The 24438-nt window shown below is 47.3% G+C and overlaps 1 protein-coding gene across 45 annotated transcripts in view; it reads right to left on the minus strand.

The window, feature by feature from the left end:
* Window positions 1-24438, minus strand: part of PTPRD (protein tyrosine phosphatase receptor type D) — a 995611-nt gene that overhangs the window by 57876 nt on the left and 913297 nt on the right. For all 45 annotated transcript variants that reach the window (XM_045289116.1, XM_045289153.1, XM_045289139.1 and 42 more), the window contains one exon: window positions 14934-15109. In XM_045289116.1, coding sequence (XP_045145051.1) covers window positions 14934-15109 — 176 coding nt within the window. The remainder of the gene's footprint in view (window positions 1-14933; window positions 15110-24438) is intronic.

The raw sequence follows: 24438 nt of genomic DNA on the forward strand, positions 1-24438 counted from the left end.
CAGGCGGTCATCAAGAATGTTAGGTCCAGCTGATGCATCCCACCAAACTCTGTGTGGGGACAGTTCAGAGCTGGGCATCGGCTCCCTTCAGGCTTTTTGGTGACCAGGATAAAGGAAAGGGAGGAAGAAATGGAAGTCACCCTGCAGGGATGTATGGGAAAAAAAACCCAGTTCAGTGACTTTTCACTTCTAGGCCTGCTCTATCCCTGCACCGTCTAACAGCCAAATGCGTACCAACGTTTCTCGTTTAGAAATACATTTGGCAAGGGCAACCAGGATGGTTTCAGTGATAATCTGACTCCTTCTGGGAGGGTGGGTGGGAACCACAACATGCTACTGTGAGGAGTCAATACTGGGATCTCCTCTGACCACAGTCCAGGGATGTGAAAGCCTTCCTTTCAAACAGAGAACATTGGAAAGACAATTATGGCAGATGCTGTAAGGTTAAGATGTAACACCTTATCGTTTTATCTCCCTTTTGACCAATTTTAGATTTGTTCCAGATTTCCATATTTTATGCTTTCCTTCCTACTAAGGTTTTCCTCTGAGGGATTTTTTTGTGCTTTTTGTACAAACATTTTATTTTATTGTGGCTCTTATAGCTCTTATAACAATCCATACATATATCCATTTTGTCAAACACATCTGTACATATGCTTTCCTCTGTTTTAGTTTGTCATTGTTGTTTTTGGCTTGACTGTGTTTTGAATATTTTGGTGTGTATAGGAAATAACAGAATAGTTAAATCTATAGAGTTAATTGGATTGATAATTACCTACGACATGGCAGGGGAGTCTGGGGAGTGGGGGTGGGGGAAATGAGGAGCTGACAACAGTAACTACAAGAAAGAAGAAAACATTCTGAAATTGAATGTGGCTCTGATTGAAAAACTCTTCTCAATAAGATTGAACTACTGAATTGTACGATATGCAAATTCAATGCCAATAAAAAATAAAAATAAATGAATGAACATAAAGGAAAGGGGGAAATTGCACTTGGACTTAATGTAAGCACGGCAATTTAATCTGTTTATCAAAAATCTGGCTTGGCAGGTTTCAAAAGTCAACTGCAAATGCTGGGAGCAATTTACAGGAAGATGTCCATTTAGACATGGCCATTTCCCCTCAGGAAAACACTGGCATTTCCCAGAAGGCTTCTCCGAGGAAGGAGCATCCCAACACTGGTGCACACGCTGGGCTTGGGGACTGCAGGCAGCCTTGCCTGAGCGCATCTCAACAGAGACCTCTTTTCTCCCTCGGTCTGACACCGAGTCTCTAAGAAGCCTGCACGGAATTGATTGCCATCCTGAGGCTAATTGTAAAGACTTAGATCTATTGACAAATACTCCTACAGTCTTTTGTTTACAGCCACACACCAAGCACATGCTTCCCGGTCTTAACACGAGAATGTCTGAAGCATGGTGAGAGAAAAGAAGTAGACAAACATCACGAGAAGAAACAATTTTTTTTTATAATTAGTGAATGCAAATGAACTATGTCCATACTTCTCTCTTGAATTGCTTGATTTGGATGACAGTTCTCACCCTCCTTTTCATATCCTGGAAAGACACCTCAGAAAGTCTGCAGAGAGTGACTGTGTGTTGGGGAGCCCTGGGGCGGGAGGGGTTGCAGGGCTGGACTGGTACCGCAAGGCTGGCAGTTGAAACCCCACCAGCTGCCCCATAGGAGAAATTTTCTACAAAGATAAAGAGCCTCTGAGACTTTATGGGGCAGTTCTGCTTCATCCTACAGGGTCACAATGAGCTGGACTCTACTAGACCGCAGTGGATTTCATGTTCTGCCTAACTCTGTCAAAATTCACGTTGAATGCTCAGGGTGAGAATTGAGAAATCCAAGCTCTTTCAGTCTCTAAGAACAAGAAGGCAGAATGATTAGATCGAGCTATTGGTTTGCCTTTCCCCATTTGATTCTTAAGTGGCCTTCATGATTCATGGAAGTTGGGCAGGGCCTTTTTGGATTGCCAAAAGGCTGTTCCTCTGTTTCCAGGGTCAAAGCCCCCAGCTGGGAACACGATCTTTAGCAGACAGGGCTCCTATAAGGATGACACAAGCTGAGCTCCAGACATGGAACCCAGTACCCGGTACACAAAGACGATCCAGGATTGCCGATGATAGCTGCCATCCAGTCAGATCTCCCGTTGAAGACCTTTGTGAGAACCCGGCCTTGCCTGGTCGTGTGCCACTTTCATGATCATTGGTAGGTGGGATCCCAGTGTGTTTGTGCCAATAAATTTCACGGAGCGGTCACTCTATTGTTCACTGAACAACAGCACTGGTATTGTGGTTGGTACCACTGGGTGGATTTCTGACTTTCTGAGTCCCCTCGCCCCATAGGATTTTCTAGGCCGCTATCTTTACAAACACAGACCACCAGGCCTTTCTCCCACGAGCCACCCTGGCTACCCTGTATTGGTAGAGTACGGTCTCGATTTCCTGTGGTTGTTAGAAATCATTAAGGCATTCTGAATGAGGCTGGGGGTGGGGGTGTAGAGGGACATGACATCATTTAAAAAGATATTTACTTAGGACCTCTGGGAGCAAGAAAATGGGCCCCTGAGGGGTACTGATGGCATGACTCCATAGGCTGATGGTTTGAAACCATTTAGCGTGCTCCTCAGAGGCAAGGATGATAAGACATTACCTTAGGTATTTTGGACATGCTGTCAGGAGAGACCAGTCCCTGGAGAAGGACATCATACTTGGTGAAGTGGAGGGGCGGTGAAAATGAAAAAGAGGAAAACCTTTAGCAAAATGGAATGACCCAGTGACTGCAACAATGGGCTCAGGCACAAGAACAATGGAGAGGCTGGCACAGGGCTGGGCAGAGGTGTGTTCTGCTGTGGATGGAGTGGCTATGAGTTTGAACCGAAGAACAAACCACCACCACTGGGGTGATCGGCTTCCTTAAAGCGCACAGCCAAGAACCCCCCGGGGAGTGTGGGAAGTAGCTGCTACAGGGGCACAGAGGTGAAACCAACCTTCCTGGCCTCTGGAATCGCTCCACCGATGGACTGTGCAGGTGTGTTAAGAAGTGCCACTTCTTCAAAGAGGTAGTGGTGAGATTCTAAAAATTGCCCTTAATCTACCAGAGCCCCTGTCTCTTTGAGAAGAAAACATGTCAGCGTGTCCCCAAGGGAGGAAATAAGAGTAACCAGACGTGTTTTCTGTGCTGCGGTTCAGAATCATTGCCCGGTAAACTCCACGTAGAACGTAAGTCGAATGGGACAGTTGAGTTTTCAGGATGTGTTTGGGGCGGTATTTTTTATAATCATGAAATCACCTGCACGTATGTGGTAACCTTCATCTCTCCATACTTACAGAGAGAACGGCCTGACCAGGCTAAACTCGTGATGGAATTAGTCTGTAAAATAGTTTACCTCTTCTGTGGCAGACAATGAAAAGACTGATCACACATCCTTCAAGGCATGCCCAAGAGAATCTAGTCATTAGGAAATCTCCTAGGGATCCATCCAGTCTCATTTGTTCTCTCCCAGGTGACTGATCCCGGATGTGGCTGCAGCCCCGTGGGACTTCAGCAAGTGCAGCCAACGCTGAGATCGAACAGCCATGGTCTAGATTGGCATCTAAAACGACCTGAGCCCTTCTGGGACGAAAAGTGCTCCGTCACGTTGAACAAAGATTTATTGAGCAGGGCAGGAACACCCGGATCCCAGTTGCAGCCTATAGCAAAGTGATAGGGCCAAAGGCGGCCCGGCATCATCGATACCAAGTGATTCGCCACGTGGTATTTGAAAAGCTTGCTTCTGACCAGATTCCACAGTCCAAGGACAGGCAGAAACGATGCCCGGCTGCCAGGACTGAGCATTCCAAACAAGGGCCTGAGAGTCCAAGCTGAACACCTGCTGAGACTGGGATGCGTCTGCAAGGAATGGGTGGCCAGTGTGCTACCATTTCCGAACTCAAATGAAAGCTATTATCGAGTTGAAGAAAACGTTAATACTCACTCACGAATAATCATCTGCATAAGAGGAAATGAAATAGAAGAAAGCTTTAGATCATGTATAAACGTGCATATATTTCCCCAAACAAACAAACTTACTGCCGCTGAGTCAATTCCAACTCTTTGTGAGTGACCCTACAGGCCAGGGGGGAACTGCCCCTGTGGGTTTCTGAGATGTAACTATTTCCAGGAGGAGAAAGCTTCACCTTTGTCCCGTGAAGCTGCTGGTAGTTTCAAACTGCTGACTTTGTGGTTGGTAACCCAATGCAACACAGCTAAGTCTCCGGGGCTCCGTCTACAGCGTATAGTTTACTAATGGCCTTTGAGTTGGTTCCAATTCATGGTGACACGCCCCATGCACGCCCCAGTGTGTCACAGTAGAGATGTACTCCACCAGGGTGTCAATGGCTGGTTTAGTAGAAGAAAATGGCCGGGCATGTCCTCCCAGGCATGTCTTGGGAATGTTAAGCTTCTAGACTTTTAGCTAATATTTTTCAGACGTTGACTGCCAACCTTTCTTTCCAGGCCTCAAATCTCCAACCTTCTGGCTAGCAGCCTACTGTGATCATTATAACAGCTGATGACCTCATATCACACATACACACGTTATGCATATTACACAAACCTGAAGTCAAATGTGACCCCGGAGACCCTTTAGCACAGAGTACAACTGTTCTTTGTAGGTTCTGTGAGGCTATACATCTTTACAGGAGCAGACTGCCGCATCTCTCTTCCCTGGAGCAGCTGGTGGATTTGAACTTTGTAGTTAGCAGTGTCAGGCTTAACCCCACTGTGTCACTCAAACAAATCCCGACCTCCAACCCCCACAAAAAAAAAAAAACAACAACAAAAAAAGCAAATGCATTTCCACTGAGTTGATTCCAACAGCCTCGCTTGCATATGGTGGGGCATTAAAACTCCATTCTCTTTGAATTCACTTTTTCCATGACCTTTCTGAATTCCACTCCGATTTCCCCTTTTTGTGTATCTTTTTGGTTTGTTTATCTTTAAAGCTCAAACCAAAACCATTCCAATTCATAGTGGCCAAATAGGACCTGGTAGAACTGCCCCCACAAGGCTGCTGAGTTTGTCAATTTTTACGGAAGCCGACTGCCACACCACCTTCCTCCTGTGTAGTGGCTGGTGGCTTTGAACCACCGACTGTTCAGTTAGCAGCCCAGTGCTTAAGCACGGTGCCCCCAGCGATCCTAGCTACTATTTATTGGCGTAATCACCAGAGGGCAAAGGAACACCTGAAATGAGGAGACTGTGAACAGACTTAACCACCAGGGTAGTGGCAGCTTTTCATACATCAAGCCATAAAACAGAAAACAACTTCTTAAAAAAAAAAGACATAAGTGCTCAACAGTTCATTGAACCATTCTATCATTTTCCAAAGCCTCTACTGAATATAAATGATTAGTGGTACACCTTTTTGATTCGGGTGTCTTCCCGAAGTTGATGAGCCCATTGCAGCCAACATCAACTACTTTGGCAGTCATGATTTCTCAAGTACCTCCCAAGAGCTGTCACAGCCACTGGCTCATGCCACTAGGGGACCTTGTTTTCAGAAGAAAATTCTTCAAACCAGCCAGTATCGATGTATTTCCATGGTTTCACAACCAGTACAACTGCACTGGGTGCAGTGATGGCCCAGTGGTGGAATCTGACTCCATGTTGGAGACCTTGCTTTGAATCTGGCTCAATACCTCTCCCGTACAGCTAACTAGCTCTCTGCGTGCAAGGCGTGCATGTGACTGTGATGCTAAGCAGACTTCATCTAGACTAAGACAGACAAAGAAGGAAGGTCTGGTGAAAACCTGCCACTGACATCCATGTGATTCACAAAGGACTCATCTGCACCCGATGATGGGGACAGGGCAGGGCTCGGCAGGGCTCTGTTTCCTTGTGCATGAGTTGGCTGTCATGAGTTGGGCATTCGAACTTGATGGCACCAAGGAATGCCACAGTTAGGCTGGTGCCTCCCAGGTGAGCACCAGTCTTGCTAACAGAAGATGGAGTAAAGCCACGTACTAGACACAGAAGCCACGATAGGTCAGAGATTCGCCCCCATTCTCAGACCCTCAGGACTGCTGTCAGGACAGACTGAGGGAGCTGGAGTTCTGAATGTGAAGACCTAGGAGGGCCTGGCATAGACACAACAGGAGCATTGCTGCATCCCTTGCTGGTCCAACTCGTCCTCAGACCCTGGTCCCCCTGGTTAATAGAAACACTCTTACCCAGACTTGAGGGGCTGCCCCTCTAACTAGAGGCAGTTGGGTGGAGAGAGAAGTTGGGTGGAGATCATTTGGTAAGGAACCAAACTGGTTCCCTGGTGATACTATTTCTCTGTTATCTGTCACCGTGCCTGCTGATAAGAGAATTCCAGGAGCATGGAGCTTGCTAGATAAGGGCCCCACATCCTTCAGACTGCCAAAAGGAGCATCCTTCTCCTTGCTGCCCATGTCCTATTTACATTAACCATCCACCACGTTGCAATAACAATCCCATACATCACGCTGCCTCCAAAGGCAATGTTTGTGCTGGCGCTCCTTAGAGTTGCTTAAGGAAAAAAGCCGTTTCTGTTGTCTTAGATAGGCAGCACTCTGGGCCGCAGTTTGAGAAATTAAATGTTCAAGGCCTTCGGCGCTTCCAGTTCTATGTGGAAAAGGACCCAGACCGAGCATTTGGAAAGCATTTGTTCTCCATTAAACTCGCTGAACCCTGCAAAACCAGAGGGGCCAAGAATTAGTCTGCCACCAGCCAAGGCTGGTTCTTCCCCAACTGATAACAATGGTAAAAACACTAACAGTTGCATTAATAATCTTCCAGGGGAATCTGTCCACTTTCAGCCCAAAGGGGCCTCAGAAGCTGAGCGCATCCCGAGACTTGTTTTACAGTCAAGTGAGACGATACTTGGCCAGGCCCTCCTTGGTCTCCCTGCTTCTTGCCCAGACTGTCCACCTTGTCACAGAACCTACTATGAAGACGGGGTGCCACTGCTTCTTATCTTTTATTCTTTTTGTTACTATAAGATACAGGCATATCTATTTATGTCTAAGAACCAAACCCAAACAAACAAATGAAATTCACTGCCATCAAGTTGATTCCTACTCAGATGCACCCTATGAGACAGGGTAAAACTGTCCCCGTGCGTCTTCGAGACAGTATATCTTTACAGGAGTAGAAAGCCTCATTTTTCTCCTGCAGAGCAGTCGGTGGGTTTGAACTGCTGATCTTGTGGTTAGCAGCCCAACGCATAACTCACTGCACCACCAGGGCTCCCATATATATCGGTACGCACACACATGTACATACATACCCGTGGAGGCTTCAGAAAGTTTCTGGGGAAATTCTATTACCTTTTAATTCTATGTTTCCAAGGATTCTATTTTTTAAAGAATCTTTTTGCAGCCCCTCATGTGGTAAATGTGTACAACAGCAAATGTTTGTATCTACACCTCTTTTAGGTGTGTGATTTAGTGATCTGTTATTTAGTCTTGTGCAACCTGAAGTTATGCCACATTTCCAATCACCACAAACAGAAACATCCTGCTTCCTACACACGAGCCTCTGCAATATAATCCCTTCAACTGTCATCACAGTTCATTACCACCAGAGCGAGTTAGTCCCTTCAGCCCTGATAGCATCTAACCTCCCATTCATTAGCACAAACACCATCAATTAGCAGAATGGGGATTTTCCAATTATCTGGCCTAAGACACACCTGAAATCATGACATACCAGAACTTTGATCCCAATAGCAATGGATGCCATCCACTGGCCTGCCTCATTCTCGATTTGGGAGTGAGGTAGTTTTGGAAATCAAGTATTATAATTTCCTTCTTAAAGTGCAGTCTTTAGCTCGCACTACTAATTATTGTAGTCCTCATTGGATGATATTTCAGATAAGGTCCCCATTTGTGGGGTGCTAAAATCTCACACTTCCTCCCTGGCATTCACACATTAATAACGGCCACAACACAGACAGACAGACAGACAACTACCAAACAAACTCCAAGGCCGTGGCCATTGAGTTGCTTCCAATTTCTGAGAAACCAACGGATGCTAGCGTGGGCTTGTGTTCCAGGGGGTATTCAGTGCCTGATTCTCTGGAAGTTGATCTCCAGCTTTTTCTTTGGAGGTACATCTGGGTGGACTTGAACCCCCAACCTTTTAGTTAGCAGCCCGGAAGTTAATTATTGGTCCCACTCAGGGCCTCCCCAGACACTATCAAAGCGCTTTGAATGAGTCAAACTCTCAACCCCGACAACATAGCTTGTAAGACAACACAGCCCATTTGCTAAGACTAAAGACAGGTTGGTCGAGACACATGAAAGCCAGATAAATCCTAGACTCACGAAGGCCACATGCCATTTCAGCTTCTAGCATTAGCCAGGGGCGCTCAGTTCACCAAGTGTGTGGCGTGCACATACCCTAGCCTATGCATCTCAAGCTGGAAGACAAAGAAGACAGTAAGCCAAAAGCAGACGGATGAAAGGAATACACAAAGTGGACACTCACCCACCACATAATGTACTTCCCGGGCCAGGAATCACCTTGGAAAATCCTACACTGCCTATAGCACTCCAGTTCTCCAAGGGAGGCTACCAACCACGTACCCCAGCTGCCCACAAATGACACCCTAGGAGTGGAAATCCCAGCTGTGGGCACTTTCCTCTCTTAGCAGAGCTGCATTTTTTCCAAACTTTTCCCTCCCTCATGTGGTTGCTCCAACCAATTCATGTGCTTATTGGCATGTTATGAAACATGGAAACAATTAGAGACCGCATGGGGGCACAAGAAGGACTCACTACAGAATCAATGAACTATGCAGAACTTGAGAAGACTTGGCAATCAAGATGGAACCTGTGGGATAAAACCCACAAACAGCATCTCATATCACACGGCACACTGGACAAGGGCCTTCAATTGAGCTGTGTGTTTTCAGGCAGCCACCATCCGTTGCCTTCCAAATCGCCAGCTCAGAGCCTGGTTTTGTGTTTGTTTCTTTATATAACCGCATGGGAATCAACCCTATGAAATCAGACGCTTACACATTTCCCTTCGAGGATGAAGAGCTGAATGTGGACGCCATGCAAAATCTTTGAGTTGGGTTTGAGATTCTTCTAAAGCCACTTTTGAGGGGACCTGGTGGCATGTGGCTATCAAAGAGCAACATGGTCTGTCTCAAAGGAGCAACTGAAGTCTGAAGTCAGAACTTCTTTAGCTATTTAAATGTGAAGAATGGTCCTTCCAGCAGAGAGGCCAGTGAAACCTTTGTCTCGGGGGAGTTGCTTGAGCTCTAATTATCTAAAGACGAACTCCACCCGCTGCTACGGTGTTGTTTTCAACTCACAGCGACACCATCTCATGGCAACCCTACTGTGTCAGAGTCAAACTGTGCTCCTTGGGGTTCCCAGTGCCCTGACATTCTGGGTGAAAGTGAATCTCCCGGGCATTTTCTCCATTGGCATCACGGCAAAGGTTAGAAGCCTTTGCTGATAAACCACTAGCCTGAGTGACGACAGCAGGCTGGCCTGCACCAAGAGAAAGCCTGAGAACACCAGAGGTGGGGCTCCTGGGGGTGAATTCCCCATTGCATAAAGCAGAAGAAGGCAGTGAAAGGTAAGGCCAAGAATATGTTCTTTTTGGTGACAATTATCACTACATGTAAACGTGTCTCCACCTTTTCACTCTCTCTTCACATCGCATTGTTCCAGGAATGGCCCTAAGGCAGCAGCACAACATGTTGTGCGCTGAGCTCTGTGGGGACAGATGAACACGTTCCCTGCACCGGGGTCTCCTTTAGGAAAGCCAGAACAAGAGACTCCCACGTGCTCAGCTACACACCTCTGCCCCCGACCGGCATGCACGGGTATGCTACCCTGAGCACTGTTGGCAGACTTAACCGGGTGTGAGGCTGGTCAAGATTCACTGTCAAAACACAGAGAAGCAAACACATTTCTTCTGACAACAATTACTGACTTCTTTGGAGACCTACTTCCGGGGTAACTACTGCTCTCACGGGTCATGCTGCCACCCTCTCTACTCAACGGCAATAACTGATGGACGGAGCCACCTGGCTTCATCTCTTAGAGCATAGAGTGTCCGTGACTGCCCTTCCAAGTTACTCTAAGGGGAGGAGAAAACAAGCTACATAACGTGCTACTTGTCACATAACTAGTTCATGCCAGAGCTGGGATCAGAATCCAGACATTTTGAGGTAAAACACTACTCTTAGAAACTATGCCTTGTAGCTTCCCTTCTCTCTGGAGACCCCCGAAGTTTAGTGTAGCACCCTGCTATATTTCTTTTCGTTTCTTCTGTCTCTTCCCCACCCCAATCTACTCCTCTTACATGCTTTCAATATCCAGAAGGGAAGGCACATGAGCGCGCGCGTGCACATACACACATTTTTTTTTTTACCATATACCAACGTGATGGATATTATTTCAAGTCTCTAAGCCTGAAGGAGAATAATACAATTCCAGCCTCCAGCCTTGGAGAGGAAGTTTGGTTAAACCACCTGGCCCACCTCCCGCTGGGAGGGAGACTACAGGCCATTCAGACAGAGCCAGGCTAGTTCACATGTCAGCTCACAAAACCCCAAATGTTCCCAAAGTATGAAGCTAGTTTGGTACCACTTAGCCACTACTCAGGACATCATTTGTGTATAGGGAAATTCAATTCAAGGAGGCCTCCTCATCCCCATCCGACTTTAGGTGAAAGAGCAGCTGGCGAGGGAATGAGTGAGGTGTGAATTTGAGGGGGGCTTGTGGAAGAGCAGGTGTGATCCTTTGAAATCTGTGAAATCTTTCCATGGTTGTTGCTGGCTGCCATGACATTGGCCCAGCCCCACGGCCAATTTGCTCAGTGGGCTCTAAGCATGGTGATCTCTTGAGGTTGCAGTACTGTAACTGATGTTCTCAATCTTAGTCCGTAAGATCCAAGGAATCCAGGTCACCAACACACCACATGTGAGTCCCCAAGAAGAGACGGCAGTGGGTGCACATCAAGGGCATTGACTGGGATCAAACCTGGGTCTCTGAAGTGGAAAGCAGCTTTGCGAGGCAGAAGGTAGCCACCCTTTGCTCCCCCCTGGCTCACTTCTCTTTGGTCAATCATTCATTCTTATGTAACATCTTCCGACAGGGCAGCCTTCTAAGTCCCAAGTCCTCCCATGCTGTCTCCTTGGCTCATCACAGCCACAAAGAGCACCTCGCCGCCCACCTTAGGATGCGGGCAGAAGCGAACCTTACTTGTCTTGCTGCTGCCTAGGATGTCCCTGCTCTCTAAATCCAATGACCTCCCTGGAGCTGACTCCCTCTGTCTTTGGTCTCGTGGTTCCCTGCCTATTTGGGGAGGACCTTTCAAGTTCCTTGTCCACGCAGTGACAATCTCCCACACCGGGACAGCATTAGATCACGGAACCACCAACCACTGCCTTCATCTGCGCTCTCTCCGCTGCACGACATCATTTATTCGCAGGTGCTCAACAATGGGGAAGGAAGGGCTCCGGGGCGCGGGGTCAGGACTCCCCTGCTGATTGTGTTCCAAGACTGACGATGATTTGAGGTTCATGAAATGCCTACAGATTTATACAGGTCATCGCCAGTTTGGGAACAGGCTGAACCAGCGCCGAGTGAAAAACACGAGACAGCATTTTAATTGGCCTCCTGAAGCCACACAACCAAGGAGAAAGCCAACTTGCAAGAGCAAAGAGTAATTAACGAAGGGAGCGAGAGGAGGTTCATTTAGTAACTTCCAAATAAGTTCTTCTGTCTGAGAGGGAGGGGGCAAGGGAGCCTGCAACAGAAAGATAAACTGTAGGTATTTAAGTCACAATGCCTTCCGCCAAGGACGGCGTATTACCATTAGATGTCGTGGTGGCAGCGAGGCCAGCTAGAGCTAACTTTATTATTAGAAGCAATTAGGAAGAAAAGGGCAGAATTTCATTTGGTTATTTCAAAACAAGTTTCTGTGCCTGGCTTAATGAAGGCCTGTGGTGTCGAGATAAAATGTGTGTTTTTCTGAAAACAGCTTTTGCAAATGACTGCTTGTTTCTGGCAGGTTTCTGTGGGCAGGGCAGCCTGGGTAGGCCTGATTGACATGCATGCTCTACTAACGTTATTCCGCTGTTTCAGCCTCCCAGACATGCTCCCGAGCACTTCGGACCGATGGTTAAGATACACGACTGCCTGCCTTCCAGACCCGCCTCTGACCTTGGTAGCTGAATGACCTTGGATGAACTTCCAGGCCATTGTTTATTCACATGTAAAGTGGCATGTGTCTCTCTCAAGGCTGTTAGGAAATATAGAGAATTCCCTAATATATGTTAATGGCGCCCTGGTGGTGCATGCTAGATACAGCTCTTAATTATTAACTGGTATAACCAAAAAACCAAACTCACTGCCACGAGTCCATGCCGACTCATAGTGACCCTAGAGGACAGGGTAGAACTGGCCCTGTGAGTTTCCAGGAGTATGGGGTCCCCTGTCTTTCTCACAAACCGATGACCTTGCTGTTAGCAGCCCATGAGGAACCTGGTGTCATTCATTAACTGGTCTCCTCAAGAGTCACCTTGGGCTTGCTATTTGGATACATCATCAGGAAAGTCGCTGGGTCCAACCACAGCACAGGGTAGTGTGTGGGGCAGACGGTCAAGGTAAATAAGAAAAGTCCTCAATTGGATGGCCTGGCAAGACAGCCAATGCCCACTTTACAGACTCAAGCAAACCAGTGAGCATGAAGAAGGTGCAAGGCCAGCCAACGGCGTGTTCCCTTAGACGAGTGGTTCTCAACCTGTGGGTCTCGACCCCTTTGGGGGTTGAACAACTCTTTCACGGGACTCGCCCGAGATTCGTAACAGTAGCAAAATTACAGCGATGAAATAGCAACAAAAATAATTTTATGGTTGGGGGGGTCACCACCACATGAGGAACTATATTAAAGGGTTGTGGCATGACGAAAGTTTGAACCACGGTCTTAGACATACGGTGGCCATGAGTCAGACATGGCTCCATGGTCATCAAGAGCAGCAGCAACACAGACAAGGGCCATGTGGGAGAGGGCTGGCTGCTTTGAAAGAATGTGTTTCCCATATACAGGCTACCGAGTGTCAATCAACACTAGGTCCTTTGACATTTTATGAATGAAGATTTATCTGTGAAGTAAGAAACGGTCACAGTGATCTTGATCTCCATTGCTTTCAGACAGTAGTTCAACTTCCTTACACAGGTCGGGTGATTTCACAGTTTGGTGGTTGACTCAAACCGTAGTAAATCATCACCATGGACTTCCCACCGACACGGTGGTTGCTTTTTCTCACTGTCCCGTGCCTGGGCTTCTCTTTTATAGGCAACCTTTCACCAGTTCCTCATCAGCACACCTGAGCTAAGAGCCACTGCCCTGGGTTTAACTTAGAAGAACATTTCAAGATCCTCATCTGTTGTGTAATTGAGGAGGAGGTGATTTTGGCTAAAGGAACTTTGGTCGCACAGGGGCAAAGTGCTTAGCGTTTAATTGAAAGTCTGGTCTAAGCCCAGCAGCTGCTTTCTGGGAGAAAGAAGAGGCAGTCTGCTTCTGTCAAGAGTTTCAACCTTGGAAACCAGAAGAGGCCATTCTGCCTCACCCTACAGGGTGGCTGTGAGTCTGAATCGTTCAACGACAGAGGGTTGGGTTTGGGCTTCAGGCAGTGACTACAACGAAAGGTCTTTCTTACCTGTGGCTCCAAGCTCTGCCCTAAACGTCCCACTCATTAGTCCCATGCTATCTTCAGTGATTGTCTCAGAAGCCCTTTGGTTAAACTCTTATGGTGGAATACTGATTTTTATCAGATGGCTCTACTATTGGCCCACTCCCTTCGGAAAAGGCACATTTTCTTATACGTTATGTTTCTGTTTTCCAAATCAACAGTATTTTTAAGTCATGTACCATGTTCCATAATATTGGGCTCCTATGATGAATAACACTCTTCATACAACTTCCCATTATATTATACAAGCAATGATCCTGTTATTCAAATCTATTCATTCTGGAAAAATATAAACCAGCAAAATGCCCTCTCTAGAGTTAATGTGTTTTTTAAGCTGTGTGTTAACCCTCATCATTTTTTTTCCTGGCCGCCCTGATTTAATTTATGCTTCTTTGCATAAATTTGAATAAGAGGCTCTTTCGCAGAATTTCACATTTGACAAGGCAGAGTTTGAGAAAGAGAATGTTGAAAACATTGGAAACACTGACTGCGTTGTATTATCATCCCTCTTTAACTCGCCATACTGTGGTGGCTTGTGTACGGCTGTCATATAGGAAACCATGCCACTGCTATTTCCAATGCCAGCAGGGTCAGCCAGGGTGACAGATTTCACCAGAGCTTCCAGACGAAGATGGGTAGGAAGAACGCCTGAAGATTATTCTCTGAAAACTCAGCCCATGAAAACCCTTCAGATCCTTAGAGAGCACTGGCAGATACAAGAAGGTGAGCTCTCTAGGTTGGAAGGCACGTGACACAGGAGGGTCGTGACAGTGACAGGCCTGAACATGCGTGATGGCGACGATGGCATGTTTGGTTCTGTTGCTGTGGGTCAGAGCCAACATGACAGGGGAATGAAGAGCACCCTATTGGAGGTGTTTTCTCCAACACTCGTGTGTTCTTGTTCAAGGTGAATTTTAGAGAGATGTTCAAGCAAATATTCATTTTCTCTAATCCAGTAGGTCTATCTATTGAATAGTACTCTATATTACCTTCTATTTTTCCCCCTGTAGCAATCATACACATATCATCAGAGAGTCTTCTCTTGGAAAGCTCCAAAGATTTATAAGGAATGATTTTAAAAAAAATTCATAACTCTATTAGGAAGCTACAGCTCAGGGAACGCTTGAAATCTGCATTGGGTAAAATAGCAACACGTGAGATGACTTCGAGGGAAAGAGATAGAGGCGTACTCGTACCCTGGACCGTTCTTCGAGTTTGGTCATCATGACAACTGTGGCACTCCGCTGCTCCCAGATCATCCTCCAGAAGTCCCCAAAGGTTTCCGGAAGTGATCCTTGTGTTGCAATATAGGCGTTTTGCTTCCTGTACCCATCTATGTAGTTAGCATTCACATAGTCACTTCCTGGGATACCTGCAAAACAAGGACCAGTTATCATTATTCAATGAGGCGAACATCTAAGAGGAAGCACCAGGAGGCCAAGTTTAGCGACAATGTTATATTATTGCTCTGATTTGTGGCTGAGCAAAGTCACAAAATAGTTAAACTTTAGGCTTGAAACAAACTTACATGATGTTTTTCTTCAAAGAATGGCTCCCTTTGCTATGCCCCAAAAGATTAAACAGGTTTTAGGAAGGCCATGACAACAAACAAACGCAACATTCAGGGGTGGGGCCATCATCAGATGACAGGTAGATGACCATCGAATGGCGATCATCACTGACTATCCACATGGTCTCTTTCCTCGGACATACTGCTTTCTCTATCACACCAGCAAGTGGCGGTTTGCAAACGAGTTCAGCAATGTGGTCACATTCCTCCCCCAAGCTCATCTCCACCCACAGACAAGGTCCAAATGAAATCCAGCAAAGCCTTGACCTGAAACTCCAAGAGAAGGTAGAGCCCGGCATCGTCATGAACAATCTTTGCAGACTGAGTTAATAGGGAAACCCACAAGCAGTGACCACGGTTGTCGCCTCAAACACAGAACGTGTTATTGGTCTTGCGGAGAGAACTAGCGAATCTGAGGTTCCAGAGGACAGCCTTTCCGCTCTGCTTGGTGCTCATCGGAACCAGTGCTGGAGTCTATTACACATATAATTAACAATCTCAGAAACACTCTTTGGGACAGTCAACAATGATAATGAAAGTTAGCATGTCTACAAAGCGCTTTTTGTGAGGGCAGAGGCGATCAAAGACTTTCGTGGATACATTTGGCTTAAGGTTTAGAAATGTAAAGATGGTCTTGCGGTTCCTGCAGTGTCCATGGCTCCAGAAGTCAGGATTCCATGGAGAATTTAGCATGTGAAGATCTGGGCAGAACTCTACCTTAGCTGTCCTGATTACAAGTTTAGAGTTCACCCAGAAGCCTTCCAGATGAGTGCGGGCAAGGGTGAGCCTCCAAGGAGGGTGCCCGGAGTGATTCAGGACACCAAAACCATTCCATATGGGAAAGGAATACCTGTGGCGGCCTGAAAACGGAAAAGGTAGAGGTGGAGGATGAGCGCTGGCTGGGAGAATCTACAGGAAACTCAACTTCAGTCGCTGCTGCCTGTCTTCTGTGCTTCAGGCAATTCTCACACACAGTGACCATTGTCTGTTACAAAGTAGAACTGACCCATAGGCTTCTCGGTACAGAAACCGAGGTGTGGTTGGCTCTGTGCAAGACAGCACACTTTTTTTTTTCTTTCATCAGTGGATTGGGAAAGCAAATAAACATGAGAAACGCGTTTTCAAGCCGGCAGGCTGTCAGTGCAGAGAGTTGGAGTTCACCTCCAATGTAAGAAGACATTTTCAAAAGCTCAAAATCAAAAAGGAATCGGTTTCCTTGGGATGGCAAGTGTTGTCGCCGATCACAGGAGAGGAGCTGACGCTCTGCTTCTGCAAAGACCCCAGCCGCAGAGCCCTACGGGCAGTTCCGCTCAGTCCTCCTGCATCACAGCAACAGAGGAGGGCAAGCACTCCACAGCGGCATCTGCGTGACAGGGCAGGAGGCACCAGACACACTTCCCGGCACCTTCTCACCAGGGAAAGCAGGAGTGGTGGAATTAGGAGAGGGGCGAAAAGGGAATCGCTTTCTTATCATGGTACATGGGCAGGCGCCCCAGCCAAAATTGGTCAATTTCACAGATTGCCACTTGCAAGGACTTTGGCGGTGTTTTTGACATCGGTTGTGAGTCAGACCGTCTTCAGAACAGTAGTGCACGTCAGATGGCAACCACGGTGCTCCACGATGAACACGTGCATATGGAATAGGGCTGGTGGGAGCTGGAAAGCCTTTTTTTGGGGGGGGAAACCAAAAAAACCCCAAAAGCACTGAAAGTGAGATCGATTGTGACATGCGTCATTTATTGCAGCTACTCAAGACGCTATTAGGGTTCTGGAAGCCCTTGTTGATGCAGATCCAGTTCCCCCGACAGCCAATGAGAGCAGATGCAAAGGGCAGTCTAAAGAAAATCTGCACGTTTCAAGCAGGGGGATGGATGGCCTTCCACATTTCAGAGGATTGGGTTTGGGGTCAAGAATGAGTCCCTCTTCTGATCAGGAGAAAGCCCACTTGCCAAAAATTTAAAAGTTAACTTGAAAGTTAACGGCATTAAAGGACTGATTAAATAAGGGATTTGAGCTAAGGTCTCATGCTGCAGTCAAAAATACAAAAACTTCTGTTGAAGAGCATTTTGAAGGGGAAACAGAGGTTGCTGGCTTAGAAAATGCATACATTGGACACTTGGCCTTGCACCCCTCATCCCAGAGAACTGATATGTGTGAACAGTGCACGTGAGGGTGTACAGGGCTCTATGCGAAACGTACATCTCTCCAACTCTCCTGTGTACATTTCAGTCAGTTATCATCTAATGAATTGTTTGGGGCTTGATGTACTGCTCAAATCCCCAACCAACTAGGCACCCGCAATTCATATGGTGCCATCGGATGCTAAGGGTTGGGGATTTGATGTTTGGAAAAGACGTGAAAACCAAGGTCAATGCTTAGTAGGGCCAATTGTGGTTGTTGTTAGGTGCTATCTAGTCGGCTCTGACACACAGCAACCTGATGGACAACGGAACAAACCACTGCTTGTGCCTATACCATCCTCACAAGCATCCTTATGTTTGAGGCCCTTGGGGCAGCCACTGTGTCAATACGTCTTTCTATTTTTCACTGCCCAAGCATGATGCCCTACTCCAGGGACTGATCTCTCCTGACAACATGTCCAAAGTACATGAGACAAAGTCTCAGCATCCTTCCTTCTAAGGAGCATTCTGGCTATATTTCTTTCAAGACAGATGTATTTGTTCTTTTGGCGGTCCATGGTGCTTTCAGTGTTCTTCTCTAGCACCAGAATGCAGATGCAGTCATACTTCCTCCACCTTCCTCATTCAGCATCCAACTGTCACAGGCATAGGAGACTAACTAGGTGGTGCTGATAGTTGTCACATACTCTATTTGTTGAAGGGTTGGCAGATGGTTGGCAGAAGGGTTGCCTTTATGGTGGTCAGGTCAGAGCACCACCATATAGAGAGGTCAGGTGACCCGCTTCTAAAAGGTCAAGGCCTTGAGAACAGTTCTACTCTGCTGGTGGTCTGAGTCAGAATGGAGTTGATAGCTAACAGCCACAAGGGTTACCCTAATGGCTGTGTCCCTAAGAAGAAGCTTGAGGCTCATTCTGTATGTCTGGAGCTGTGTGGGAGGAAGCAGAAGCTGGGATAAAAAAACAATAAAACCTGTACACCCAATAAAATGATTACTATTAAACAAACTAGAAACCCTGTACACGGTCTGGTGAGAGAGATTTCAAGTTCAGTTTTCTCTCAAGAGCCCTTTGCTCTTTGGTGGAGGGAGAGACGGCTCTGCTCTTCAGAAACTCTTCTAAGGGCTCTGGTCCTAGTGTTAGGCACACAGCCCGCCGCGATAAGCTATGTACAGTGATGAAGGAGAAAGGGTGTGGCTTGACCCTTAAAAACAGCAACACCAACTTGGAAGCCAACACTGAAGAGCCGTATGTCTGACACAGATGACACCCTTGTTTTCCAAGGGACTCATATTTATAGAAAGCTGGTCCGGCCATCCTCATGAAATGGGCACACAGGCTTCTGCCACATTTGGGCCCCATAAGCACTGGGTTTTTTTGTTGCTGTGTTGAGACGACTCTTTCTGAGAGGTTGGGTCTACAGCCTTCTGACTCCGTGTAGGGTGACCTTCTCCACGGAATGCCTATTTGTTTATTTAATTTTCAGTCCCCTGACTTAGCCAGAAAATGATTTGCATCTACTAATGCAACACTAATCAGAGTGCACGACTAATCTGAGAGAAGTGTCTGAGAATTAATTGACTCCCTCCGGGGCTCTGATGGACAGAAATCTAACTCAAACTTTGGCCCTGAAAGAGTATAGAATTCCTCATCGGATGGTGAAAGATGTGACAAAATAATAATAATTTATAAATTATCAGGGGCGCGTGAGGGAGGGGGGGCGGGGAGGGAGGGGAAAATGTAGAGCTGATACCAAGGGCTCAAGTAGAGAGCAAATGTTTTGAGAATGATGAGGGCAACAAATGTACAAATGTGCTTGACACAATGGATGGATGGATGGATAGGGAGAAGCATTATAGGAGCCCCCGATAAAATGAATAAACAAACAAACAAACAAACAAACATTAAGAGTATAGAATTCCTCACAATTCCTGATCCTGGGAGTTTTCTGTCTGAAAGTCTCGGGGATCTTCTTCTACTGCTATGGCAATACAGGTGCTTGTTACCTTTTAAATGAAATGTGTCCTTTCTGGTGGAGGGGGAAGAGTTAGTGAAACAATACACAGAGGTGTCCTGGCAGCTGGCGGATTGGTCTAGCTGGAGGAACTGTCACTGGAGTCAGCTGGTCTTACTATCTTTGTTCCAAAAAATGTAGCTCAGGTCCGAGACCAGTTGCATGTGACAAGTCCCAGGCGGCTATGTTTATACGAAGGGCGTGTTTTTCCCACCAGTTTTCCTGCTTTGTTTTGTTCATGTGTTCTTTCCAGTTAGTTAAGAGTATGTCAACAGGCCCAACACTGTAGAACGTTTATGACTCTCAATTTGTGAATCAGAAAATGGAGGCCGGAGTCTCGGAATTCATATGCCGTCAATTTGACCCATTCCCGTGGTGGAGGGTCTCCCACTGGTTCACAGACTGCTCTTCTAGTCTTTGTGTGGCATTGCAACATCGTCGAGATATTGGACTAGACCTGTCTTTGTATTTTTGGCAAAGTGTGAAGATGCAAACTCAAGCCTTTGAGGATCCTGGGGCCTGCGCTGGGGTGAGTGAGTGCCTGAGAGAGTCACAGCAAGCAGCCAGCAAGACAGGGAAGCAAGCAAGCCCGAGGCTCTCATTCTATGCCCTGACTGCTCGTGATCATTTTTGGTGGAAAAATAAGCCCGGGCATGAACTTTGGACACACATGTCTCTTAATTATCTGCAAAACTTTGCAAACCATCATCAGTTCCAGATGCAAGGACAACCCCCTTCGTTATGGAAACATGCGATTAAGGAGGCAGGGCCTGGTGACACCATTCCTTCCTCACTGTGGCTGAATATTAAACAGAAGGGAAGGGAGCCTTGGCAACACCAGGCTACTGCATTTGTGGGGGGGGGGGGAATTGGGTGTGAGAACTAATTAATGACCAAAGGCTTAAGTACTGAAAAAAGCACATTGTAATGTCAAAGAATACACCATCTGAGCTCCTTTGTCAAGGCTAGGTTAAGATATGTGTTCTTTCTTCTTTGTGTTTATTAAAGAAGGATTAATTGGGTCACATGACTCTATAGTTGGGGGAGAAAGTCACCCACCTTGCTTTAGGTGAGACTCTCCGGACAGCTGATGATTTGATTTGGGACAATTTCTCAGGTTGGAGGGGTATTTCATCATGTGAGAAATGCTTTCTGCCCTGATAAGTGGGTCCAATGATCCTAAAGAGAATGAGGCCACGTTTGCAGCACACACAGTGCAGGTGTGATCACAAATGCCTTTCAATGCTAGGGGATGACGCTAAGCACCTGTTACCCCTTAGAGAGATGGACCCAGGAAGTCTGACCCTGGCTTCGGGCTGCTGGTGGTCTGCTCTCAGACAGCTAGCCAGTAATTCAACTTGCCCAGACCTCTGATTGCTTAGCTGCGAAACAAGATCTCTTGGACTACGTAATTCATTGCCTTGAGTCCTTTCGAAAGCTAAAATAAAGTCTCACTCTCTGGTATTCTTCACCTCTTTTGATTCAGAAGATTTAGAAATCCCTAGGAAGTTATTTAGAGAGAAATGGGAGCTTTGTGGCTCTCAGATGAGGTAAGGATCTGTTCTTTCTAGTGGATTCCTGTCCTTTCTGCCTCTGATGTGGTTAAAAAGAGAGAAGAGAGAGAAAGGATGGGAAGAGGTGGTGGCACTTGGTCAGTAGGCCTCTACTCCCCTGTCGATACCGTACTCCTGTGGACTGCATGTTTCTGTGAGGTTGGAGGCTCTGCTACCAGGATTTCCAATGCCAAGAGGGCCACTTGTGGTGGACAGCGTTCAGAGGAGCTTCCAGACTGAGGCAGACTGGCGATCTACTTCCCCAAATTAGCCGATGTAAACTTTAGGGATCACAATGGAACATTGGTGGACTTGCGTGCTGTGGACACAACATCCGGAGGAATCCGTTCCCGGAGAAAGACATTGTCCTTGCTAAAGTGGAGGGCGGGTGAAGGTAAAGGAGAGCTACCATCCTGCGTAAGTGCCAGAAGGATGAGGATGTTGGAGACCGTGAAGTTGACAGGACCAGGCAATACTTTATTCTTTGGTACACAGAGTCACCATGGCTGGGGGTACCAATATTTCACCATGACCACCACTACCACTACCGCCATCACCATTATCAGACCAGCAGATAGCCTGTCTGGGAAAAGTAGGTTCCGTTGGGATGTATGAGGGGGCAAGGAGAGGGTCAGCTGGATCCCACTGATGGCTCCAAGGAACAAACCAGACTGTCGAATTGAACCTAGCACTTCAGCTGAGACGCTCACTGGGGTCCTGCTTTCAAAGTGACTCCCAAACCAGTCCTTTACTCTCCTCTGTGTTCTGCCTGTCACTTGTGAGGGTGAGATTAAAAAGAAGTGGTTTTCAAAAAACCAGTTAATTCCCTCTTGTCAGGCAGAAGTCCTGAAGACCCAAGGGAAAATGTAAGTAACCTTCTATTTAGTCGATACTCCCCCTTCTTCTTCGCCACACCACTGACAAGCAGAGCCACCAGATTCACCACCACCTCCTGCTGGCTGAGACCTAGAGCGTAGTTTTACAGCCCACATTGTAGTGGGGGTGGGGAACAAAACAAATGCATGCTTGTTGTTGACGACACCGGCAAAACGAGAAGCTCCAAAAAAGAAAAAAATCCAAATCCAACATTGTACTTTTATGCAAATCAGGTGTGGGTTGAAAGGTTTTTACAAATCACATCACCTCACAGGCCTGCGTTTCCTATGTGCTCTGTGCTTGTTTTGGGAGCTCGTTCAGCAATGCCATGGGCATGGTCTGAGGGAAAGACATGGTAACGCTTCGGTATGTAATTCCAAAGGGCACGGGCTTTCTTTTCAATCCAGTTGCATCAGAACCACCCACTCCCACCCCACCAGCAGCTGCATCTGCCCTGGGAGATGACAGATTCTCCTTGCAAAGTTCCAGAGACGACAGACACTATGTCTTGCAACAGCAGGGCCTTCTCTGCCTCCGTGTCCCTGGGTGCAAGTACACTGTGGAAAATGACGTTCATGTTGCTGCAGGAGGCAAGACAATTCTAGTTGCCAGCCCATCTTGCTGGGGAACCCCAGGAGCTCATTAGCACCCTAGGTGATAGGGGCGTGGCTAGCACTCAGAGTCCAGGGAGCCCCGCCTTCATCTTCTCACTGCCCCTGTGGCTTTGGGTTGTCTACATCTGCCCACTGGTGAGCAGGTAGGCTTCCAGAATGGGCTACGAGGAGGCCATGGGGATGTCCAACCTCAGCTTCACATGTTGGGGGACTATCACCTCTGAGGGTAACGGGATGTATTTCTAGTTGTGGGACACTCTGTTCTAACATGAAGCGTGGGCCCTGAGCTCCAGTCCACTGAACTCAGCCACGTGTTGCTCCCAATGTAATTCTGAGTAGGCTCCACTCAGCAGGGGGTGGTCTCAAGCATGGAGCACAATCTTCAAGAACCTTTCAGCACCTCTGTCCGCCCCCTCCCTCATACAAGCGTATCCTCATCTGCACACCCAGGGAAAGGGACATGCATTCTTCTTAGGATGGATTGTCATACACACAAAGCAATGCACCACCATTCCCAAAGACGACTCCTGGGAAATAGAATTCCCAACCTGGAACGCCCTCCTTCCTGCTCATATTTAAAATAATAATAGTAACAATCAAAGCAGGATGTGAGAGGACAACCACGTTGCTTCTACAGTTTCTCAGCACTCCCTAGACGAGCCTGTGTTCCGTCAGCAGGCTCACACCACGATTACACAGTTGCAGGGGGATGATGGGCAGACTCAGGAGAGGATCTGCCTTGCAGCACACTTGAAAAAGAGATGAAAGAATAAAGAAATCCCAGCCCCTGAACTAAAGACAATGGAGATCAAATAAACTCACTGCCAGGGAGAGTTCTCTGATTGGGCTCTTTGATAAGCTTCCCAGGACACAAAGGAAGGTCCCCTTCCAAAGCGAGCCCTCTTTTCTGGGAAATAAATGTAGGCAGGGCCCCTGTGGTCATCTCCATGCCTGGGGCAGAGATCATTGCAGCCTGTGTGGCCATGTTCTGACACAGGCAGACAGAACCCACGTGTGCCCCATCGGGTTTCCAAGGCTACGCCCTTGCAGGGGCAAATACCAGGCCTGTCATCTGAGGTACTCCCAAACCCAACTCTCTGCCGTCCACTCCTAGCGGCCCTAGACGACATGGTAGAACTGCCCCTGCGGGCTTCTGAGACTGTCACTCTTGATGGCAGTGGAAAGCCTCATCTTTCTCCAGAGGAGCGGCTGATGGTTTCTAACTGCTGACCTTGTGGCTAGCAGCCCAGTGCCCAGCCATTATGGCACTAGGATTCCTTTGTGGGTCCAGTCCCCAACCTTCCACCTCATCCTTCTGGGCCACTCAGGGAACACCCACAGACGCCGCTGAAGCACTGGACTCTGCGAGTAGTGTTTAGTCGGGTGGCAAGGACCCTGGGGGATCGTCCCCAGTTTCCAAAGGCCTTGTCCCATTTGACTTTCTCCTGGGGAGCAATCAAGCTATTAATCCTTTGTACACAGCTCCTCACAAGAGTGGCATGCTTTTACATATTCCATCAATACCCACCCAGAAATAAGAATATTCAACCTTGCCAGGCTTATAAACAAAGCTTGCCGAATGAAAGGTTGAAAATCCTGAAGGAACTCTGAAACCAGGCTCAATCAGTGACCAGCATTCTGAGTAATCTGACAAAATCAACTCAGCAATCCCACTGAGTTCAAAAAGGGTCTTTAGGGAGGCGTATATCTTATCACAGGGAGACCTGGTGGTGCAATGATCGAACACTCAGCTGCTAATCCAAACGTTAGAGGTTCAAACCCCGGTTCCTCTCCAGCAGCAAGGTGTGGCAGTGTGCTTCTGGAATGATTGCAGTGTTAATACCATCGAGAGGGTCCCACCTCACAGCTCGCCGACGAAGTACAATAGAACAAAACACCGCCTGCCCCTGCACCACCTCACCACCATGGTGTTTGAG

This window comes from Echinops telfairi, unplaced genomic scaffold (assembly GCF_000313985.2).
Source record: "Echinops telfairi isolate 266 unplaced genomic scaffold, ASM31398v2 ScPeMD7_25;HRSCAF=90, whole genome shotgun sequence".
Taxonomy (NCBI): Eukaryota; Metazoa; Chordata; class Mammalia; order Afrosoricida; family Tenrecidae; genus Echinops; species Echinops telfairi.